General features: G+C 59.5%; 1 protein-coding gene across 1 annotated transcript in view; it reads left to right on the plus strand.

Moving 5' to 3' along the window:
* Window positions 1–409: 409 nt before the first annotated feature.
* Window positions 410–8,648, plus strand: part of SLC5A5 (solute carrier family 5 member 5) — a 14,371-nt gene continuing 6,132 nt past the window's right edge. Inside the window, exons 1-7 of the mRNA XM_034658049.1 lie at window positions 410–4,521; window positions 5,329–5,394; window positions 5,703–5,754; window positions 5,944–6,011; window positions 6,795–6,949; window positions 7,390–7,530; window positions 7,612–7,741. Of these exons, the coding sequence (XP_034513940.1) occupies window positions 4,165–4,521; window positions 5,329–5,394; window positions 5,703–5,754; window positions 5,944–6,011; window positions 6,795–6,949; window positions 7,390–7,530; window positions 7,612–7,741 (969 nt within the window). The 5' untranslated portion in view covers window positions 410–4,164. The remainder of the gene's footprint in view (window positions 4,522–5,328; window positions 5,395–5,702; window positions 5,755–5,943; window positions 6,012–6,794; window positions 6,950–7,389; window positions 7,531–7,611; window positions 7,742–8,648) is intronic.

Below are 8,648 nucleotides of genomic sequence, written 5' to 3' on the forward strand. Positions count from 1 at the left end.
AGGTATATTTTGGGGGCCAGGCTAGAATTTCTGCAGTTTTTGCCTTGTCATTAATTTTTTGTGACTTCAGGCAGAAACCTGTAGTTGCCACCAAATACTCCTTCCTCAGTAATATGGCATCAGGATCTCCATATCTAGATGCCACCCACAAAGAAAAATATCTTTCCCAGCCTTCTTTTCATTTAGGGATAACCATGTGACACTAGCAGTAGTGCTGTGTGCCATTTGCAGGAAGTACCCGTTTGGCTGAAACATAGGCACAATGTCTGGCGCTCCAGCAGCCGCCTTTGGCCATTAAGAAACCACAGTGGAGCAACAAGGTAGAAGGACTTTGGTATCCGACCCTGTGTCTAAGTGATGAGAACCGGGGGCGGGTGGGNTGGGGGGGTGGGGGGGGCGGAGGCAGCACCGGTCTGCTCAGGCTGTAATCTGGAGGCTTTCTGTCACTCGTGGCTTGGACCTGACGTGGGCCCTAATGGTCGTGCCTGGGGCAAGTCACTACCCACTCAGGTTAGTTTCTTCCTGTGTAAGGTGGGGTTGGTCCTGGGTGTGGGAAGACTTCAGATGAGCTAGAAATAGGCTACTTCCCCAGGGAAGTGGAAGGCCCGGGCCCCACAAAGGCCCACTGTTCACCCCTGTCCCCACCTCGAGTCTTCATCCATGTTACAGCCGGGGAACCAGGTGGGAGGGCTCTGCCCCAAGCAGCCGGAGGATGGGGTCAGTCCCTTATTGAGAGACCTTTGAACCAAGGATGAGTGAGCCCCCAGCTCCCTAATTACATCTAGGCATCCACCCGCCCTGCCATCTACTTGTCCTCAGTGAGTTTGCCCACAGACCCCTCTACCATGGGAATCCCCCCCCCCAAACCCTGCACAGAGCAGTTGCCAGGACTCTGGCTGGAGGTGAGGACAGCTGGACTGAGCCCTCACTCTCCAGAGACAGTGGAGGTGCCAGACCAAGCAGAACAAAACTGGAGATCAGCGATAATGAGCCCTTGGGTGTGAGGCCCATGAGGCAGGGCTGGCTTCACGCCTGGCAGGACTGGGAGCCCTGGGGGAGGGATCACAAGCTGCCCCTCCCTGCACCCCCCACTCCTGAGTCAGGACCATCGGGCAAGGGCAGTCCCCCAGGCAAGACAAGATGGGCAGGGGCCCCAGAAGACCTGACCCAGATCCTGAAACCTGGAGAGACTCCCTGAGAATCGCGGAGTCCTAGAATCACAGTGGGGGTGCTCAGGACCTCACAAGGGTGGACTCCAGAAGCTACGGCACCGTTAGGCGTGCTTTCACTGAGTGCAGGGGAGAAGTGGAAGGCCAGACACCCAGGAGGTCATGCTGGAGCCAGAGTAGCTCACAGCCTTTAACCCCTGACCCCTGCCATGTCTCCAGGGAGCCCTGGGGGTCCCCAGGTGGCAGGCAGGGGTGGGGACAGCAGATACCCATGCAACACCCTGACATCCCTGCCCCTTGTGCTCAGACCGCAGCTGTGGGGCCGTGGGGGATTTTCCTGCCCTTCTCCCTGTCCATATGGGAACTGTAGGGTCAGGGAAGGTGCCACTGCCTGCCCCTTGTACCCCTCCACCCCCAGAGGAGATGGTCCCGCCCCCACCCCCCCAAGTTCCCAACTCTGGGCCTCTCACATCCTGGAATTCCAGAACACTTCTGAATCCAACCATTTCTCCCCACCCCACGGCCGCTGTCATGGACATGGTGGGCTTTTTGGAGTCTACAAACTCTCCAGTGGCCCCCCACCCCCAGCGCCCTCACAATAGAATACACGCCCTTTGCCAAGGCTTAAGACCCCTTGTAGCCTTCCCCGTCCTCATTCACTCTGCTCACTCCACTCGTTTCACCGCAGGGCCTTTGCACTGGCTGTTCCCCTGCGTCTCCAAGCTTGGCTGGTCCTCTGCCTGCAGGTCTGCCATCACGTCCTCCAAGAGTTCCCCTCTCAGAGGCCCACATAAAGTCATTCCCCAGGCCAACTCCATCTCTGACCTTGCTTCACTTGACCCTCAGCTTCTGAAATGTGTGTTCATCTGCCGGCTCGGTCAGTGTCAAGTACCTGTGTGCAGTATGGGTCTGCCTGGATCCTGCGGCGTTCCCAGCAGCCGGCACACGGTCCTGCACACAGTAGGCGCTCAATGAACGGGCCTCAGCCCAAGCGTCATTCTGTAGCCTCCCACCTCCCAGTAGAGGAAGAGAGACCCTGGAAGTGGATGGTAACCACTCCCAGAACCCCCCTGGGGAGGGAGGACTGGGTTTGCGTGCCCCGCAACAACTTGCATATATTTGCATTTGCTTGCGTGGGTTTTCAGGAAGGGGATCCCCTCCAGGATTTCTCCTTTCGCATCAGATTCTCCAGAAAGGTGCAGCGCATCCGGGCCTGGAGAAATGAAGGTGGGGGAAGGAAAAGGAACTCAGTGTCGTCCCCCCACCCTCCTGGCAGGGGTGGAGGAGTCCATGCCAGCGGGCAACAGATGCCCGAGTGGCAGCCACTGTAGCGCAGTCCCCGGGCGGGGGGCGCCTCCAGGCTGGCCCCACATCATGAGCACGAAGAGGGAGAGCTCCGGGGACACCAAGGGATGCGTGGGAGATGCTGGACAGCACTGGAGTGGCGCGAGTCAGCTGGGGACCACCAGGAGGCGGCAGAGGCTTGGCGAGGATTCCAGGGCCCTCAAGTTCAACCCCACGGATGTCCAGATCCCTCCGGCTTGTGGAGGAGGGAACCCAGTTTCCGGACACCAGGTCAGGACTGGAACCCAGAGGTCAGAGACTCCAGAGGCCAAAGTTCCTCAAGTCCACCAGCGAAGGGCCCCAAGACGACAGTGTCTGGGTCCATTGATGGCATGACCCCAGGCAAGGGACTTCCCCTCCCCACCCTGGGTCTCCTCATTTGCGCGATGGGGGACATGTCAGACACTACTTTCCAAGGAGTCATGGGCCCCCCATTTATCCGGATTCGAGGCCACTGACAGTCCCTCCCTTATACACTTAACGCCTGGCACAGGACAGACGGTCCCTGAGTATTCCACGCAGGAAACAACGAATGAAGACAGAATGAATGAAGGGCTAACTCTGTGCCAGGCTCCAATTACGTGGGTTCGATTTATTCCTCGGGGCAGGGGCTACTTGATCTCCATTTACAGATGGGGAAACTGAGGTGCACTGACAAGCAAAGACTCCCCGAGGTATGTATGCATTTAGGACCTGAACCCCAATGTCTCCCACTCAGCTTAGCCTGCGGGTGGGGTTCGGTGGTTTCCTCCCGCTAGGTTCTGAAGAAAGGGCGTGGCTGCAGGTGAAAGTCGGGGGAGGGGTTCAAGCAGAAGTTTTCCTCAAGCGGCAGCGCAACCCAGAAAATGAACCCCTGGCTCATGGGAGTGTGAGGTCCCCTTCGCTTAAGGTACAAAAGCACAGCGGGGATTTGAATGCTGAAGCCACGGCTCCCAGCCGTGTGGCCTCAAGTAAGTGTGATATGTCATCTCTGAGCCTCAGTTCGCCCACCTGTCAATGGGAGACATTAACAGCTCGGGGTGAGGGGAAAATGCCACCGAAGTAAAGGGGTGTTTGGGAGCCGCACCCGGCCCCCAACGCCAGCAGTCACCCACGTGGCCGGTCTTGGCCTATCTGACCCAGTCCCGGGAGGAAAGGGTGCGGGTCCTGCCCGCCCCCAACTCCAGGGGCGGGGTTTCGTGGACCCGGGAGACCAATAAATCCATAGCCCGTCTCCGGGAGCCACTCCTTCAGCCCCACGGAGACCTCCAGTTGCGTGCGCTGAGCGCAGCTCCCTGCGAGCGGGACCGACGGCTGGGCGGTGGACAGACCGCTGCAAGGGGCCAGGCTTACCGAGCGGGAGGCGAGGTGCGCAGACAGACAGACGGCAGAGGCAGGCGCGTAGACGAAGAAGAGGGACAGGGAAGCAGACGACCGCAGCGAGGATCCACAGAGTCCTTGCCCAGGGAGCCCCTGCCTGAGTCCCTTTCGCCGCCTCCCTCCAGGGGCCGAAGAAGGCAGGTGTGCGGCCTCGCTGCAGAGGCCAAGCATCCTCCCAACTCCACGCAGCCCTGCCTCCTCGGTCGCTGCCGGTTTCCCTTACCGGGGGAGGGGGGGCCCGCGGGGTGGCTGGAAGGGCCGAGGACGCGCTTGGCCCCCGCACCTGCACCTCATGGCCGTCGTCGAGGCAGGAGCGCGGGCCACGTTCGGAGCCTGGGATTACGCGGTCTTCGCCCTCATGCTGCTGGTGTCCACGGGCATCGGGCTGTGGGTCGGGCTGGCGCGGGGCGGGCAGCGCAGCGCCGAGGACTTCTTCACCGGGGGCCGGCGCCTGGCGGCCCTGCCCGTTGGCCTCTCGCTGGCCGCCAGCTTCATGTCGGCGGTGCAGGTGCTGGGGGTGCCAGCCGAGGCCTACCGCTACGGCTTCAAGTTCCTCTGGATGTGCCTGGGACAGTTGCTCAACTCCCTGCTCACCGCCATGCTCTTCATGCCGGTCTTCTACCGCCTGGGCCTCACCAGCACCTACCAGGTACCGGGCAGAGGCCCGGAGGCAGGACCCGTCTGGCTGAGAACGCAGGGATGTGGCGGGGAGGCCCCAGGGCTTTGACGTGCTGTACAGGGGGCCTCAGGCGGGCTCCTTGGGGCTTTCGTGTGGCAGACAGGAGCCGAGGGTTCTGGGAAGTAGCCCTAGGCAGCGGGGTGAGGGGCAGGAAGGAGGAAGAGGAGCCACCGTCCCAGTTCTCCTCGGTGGAAGCCCTCGCAAGGCGGAGCCAGGTGTGCACCAAGTGTGGACAGGCACAAACCTGCCCCCCGCGTGCTTGGGCGTGCGCTCGTCCGAGCCATCGCCGCACAGTGGGCTGAGGGTTCGAAACCTGACTTCCCCGCTTACTTTGCTTGGGCTTCCCCAGTGTCAAACTGGGCCAGTAAGAGGACCTCCCTCCAGGGCAGGGGGTAAAGTGATTAAAATGGTGACCAGTATACAGTAGGCGACCAATAACAACTGGCCACAGGCTCTGTATAGTCCTCTTGTTGATTCAGAGCGGCGCCGCCCGGGGGACCAATTAGCCACCAGTGAGGGCGGAGGAACGTGCGCCTTTGACGGATCCGTCTTCCTGGGAGTGTGCCCAGGAGCGGGGATGGCGCGTGTGCACAGATGTGTGCAGACTGATCGGAATCTGTGCGCTTGGCGGGGGTTCCCCCACGGACAAGAGTGGAGAGAGAAGTTGGCCTCCAGAGGGAGGGCAGAAGCCACGAGGGCGGGTGAAGTACCCCAGAGGCCTCGATCTCCTGGGTGGGACCTGTCCAGGTGACCACGAGCCTCGGCTCCTCCTTGCAGTACCTGGAGCTGCGCTTCAGCCGCGGCGTGCGGCTCTGCGGGACCCTGCAGTACCTGGTAGCCACAGTGAGTGGCCTCGGCCCCGCCCTCGCCCTCAGGGTCCAGCTCAGACCCCACCTGGCCCCGCCCACAGCCCGCCCCCATTCAGTCAAGACCCCGCCCCGTGGGTCCCAACCCCACCCTGTAAGGCCCATTCTCAACCTTTCCGGCCCCGCCCCCTGCGGCCGGGTCGAGAGGTTTGGCACTAAGGCCCGCCGCCACCTTGCTCCGGATCCCCTACTCGCCGGACACTAGCAGCTCCGCCACCGCTATTCTCTCCTCCCCGCTTCCGCGGCCTCCGCGGGCCTCACCTGGTCCCGGCTCTCTACCCGTAGATGCTGTATACCGGCATCGTGATCTACGCCCCCGCGCTCATCCTGAACCAAGGTTTGACTCTGGGAGATCTAGGGACGGTGACCGGGAGGGAGCAAAGGCTTTGAGACTAGACCGAAAGAGAAGGGAGGGGCAGCGCCGGGAGAGACTTGGGGAGGGAATGGAGAGATGAGGACCCTAAACAGTCGGGGCCAAGTTTGCACTCTGTCTGGAGGCCTAATGGGGGGGGGTTTCCTTGCACAGTGACTGGGTTGGACATCTGGGCATCGCTCCTGTCCACTGGAGCCATCTGTACCTTCTATACGACTGTGGTGAGTGACACCCCCACCCCACGTGGGGCTTCATGCCCACTGGGTGGGGGAGACCTTGAAGCCATCATCCACTCCTTACTTTCCCTTCCTGCTGAGGAAGCCTGCATTCCAGCTGGGCCCCTGTTTCCTATCTTAATAACAAGTCATTTGAAAGGCTTATTGCTGAGAGTCCAGGGAAAATGCTAGCTTCAGGACTGGCTGGATCCAGGGGCCACAACAGCATCCTCTGGGCCCTTCTCCCATCTCTTAGGCTCCTATTAGCTCAGAAAGTGAGTTCCTATTTCAGGATGGGCTGGCAAAAGTCCCAGGAGGGTTTCGGTGGGCTGGCCCCAGTCTTTCATGCAGGATGAATCAATCACACAAGTTGGAGGGGCTGGGGAAGATGTCTTGGTTGGCGATTTCTGGAGCTGGGAGTAGATTGGCTTCCCATGAATGGCCTTTGAGGGAGAAGGGGCTTTTCCAAAGGCAAATCCAGGGGCTCCCATGGGAAGGCAAAGGTATGGAGGCTAGAAGGGTAAAGGCAATAGCTAAGAATAATCGTAGTAGTAGTAATGATATTGCTGGCAGCCATCACTCACTCACTCACTGAACTTGTATGTGCTAGGGGCTATTGCAAAGATTTTCCTCATATGAACTAATTAAATCTTACAACAACACCATTTTCCAGATGAGGAAACAGGCAGAGAGAGGCAGCAGTCCCAGCCACTGTTGAAAGCCAAACTGGGTTGGCCTCGGACAGATCCCTGTCTGACCCCCTGCCTCCCCGTCTGTCACATCTTGCAGGGCGGCATGAAGGCTGTGGTCTGGACTGATGTGTTCCAGGTCGTGGTGATGCTAACTGGCTTCTGGGTTGTCTTGGGCCGCGGGATCATGCTGGTGGGTGGGCCCAGAAACGTGTTTGAGATTGCCCAGAACCACTCCCGGATGAACCTGATGGAGTAAGTAAAACTGTAGAGAGGGTACTGCAAAGAGGTGGAGCTGACATCCCTCTGCCCCGGGAGAAGCCAACCAATGCCTCCTGCTCCAGGAAGCCCTCCCTGCTTCCCTTCCCAGACTCCCTACAGACCAAACATTTGCCTCCCCTCTCTAGACTGCCCTAGCCCCCACCCCTTCATCTGTCCCACCATGTCCCCCAGCCCAGACTGGAGACTGAAGGCTCTCTGAGGTCCCAGCTGGGCATAGAAAGTTTTTGAATGCATACATGGACGACTCAGTAAACAAATAAATGTTCAATCTGGCAAACTCCTACTCATACTTCAAAACCCACCCCCAAAATCCCTTCGAGGCCCATAAGGTTCAAAATGGCCATTTGGGGCCCTTGGGAGGGTGAAGTCAATGTGGTTTTCCCATATGGCTGTCTTGTCCCACCCTTATCCAGCTTTGACCTGGACCCGCGGAGCCGCTACACATTCTGGACTTTTGTCGTGGGTGGCACATTGGTGTGGCTCTCGATGTATGGCATGAACCAAGCACAGGTGCAGCGCTATGTGGCCTGTCGCACAGAGAAGCAGGCCAAGCTGTGAGTGTTTAGGAGGGGCGGGGTGGGGGCCTCTGGGACCAGCTGCCCCCCTTCCCAGCCTGAAGCTTCCCCTCCCCCCAGGGCCTTGCTCATCAACCAGCTGGGCCTGTTCCTGATTGTGTCCAGCGCTGCTAGCTGTGGCATCATCATGTTCACGATCTATGTAGACTGTGACCCTCTCCTTGCAGGGCGGATCTCAGCCCCGGACCAGGTAAGGCTGGCCCCGGCTCCTAGGCCACTCCTGCCCTCCCCACCCCCGTTCTGAACTCGTGCATGGATGAACCTCTGGGGGCAGGGTAGAACAGCATTCCTAGAAGAGAGAACAGCCTGCACAGGTCCAGGGGCAGCAAAGAGCTTGGCTCAGAGAAGGATCTGGAAGGAGCAGGGAAGACAAGGCTGGGAGGCAATGGGGAGCCACGGGGGGCGGGGGTGAACAAAGGCCGGGCACATTCCCATTTAGAGTCAGAGACTCCCTGAGGGATATTAAGGAGGAGATGGGACCATGGTTCAGCATGAAATGATGGTGTTGGTCGTCATCATAATAATCACCAGCTCTCATGCCCTAAGCACCTACTCTGTGCCTCATGCTGTTCCCTTCACAAGCAGTTAGTCTCCCATAAAATCCTTCAACATGGGATGTGGCCAAGGCTGTCATGGCCCCCACTTTACAGATGAGGAAACTGGGGCTAGAGTGGGTGGGAAGCAACTGCCTGAGGTCAACAGGTGAGTCAGCGGCAGCACCGGGGCGGGAGCCATGCCTGGTTCAGATTCGGTTCAGAGTTGGCAAAAGATGGAAGGCTATCCCATCTGCTGTCCTCCACTGGGGTCGGCTCCTGGGCTGCGTGACTCTGCAATCTTGGCCAAGGGCTGCACCTATTAGCCTTGCCGTCCTCGTCAGTAAAGCGGAGATGACGTGGGACTCTGCCTCCCTGGGATCCCAGGGCTCTGTGCGTGGTGGGGCTCAGTGACAGTCCTTCGGGGCATGTAGTCCATCAGCAAACACACACTCAGTGCTCACCGTGAGCCCGGTCTGCACTGGGCCCTAGGGACATGCAGTGTGAGGACAGAAAGAATCCCTTGTCCTTGGGGTGCTGCTGTCCTGGACGCCAACCCCCGAC

This window comes from Ailuropoda melanoleuca, chromosome 4 (assembly GCF_002007445.2).
Source record: "Ailuropoda melanoleuca isolate Jingjing chromosome 4, ASM200744v2, whole genome shotgun sequence".
Taxonomy (NCBI): domain Eukaryota; kingdom Metazoa; phylum Chordata; class Mammalia; order Carnivora; family Ursidae; genus Ailuropoda; species Ailuropoda melanoleuca.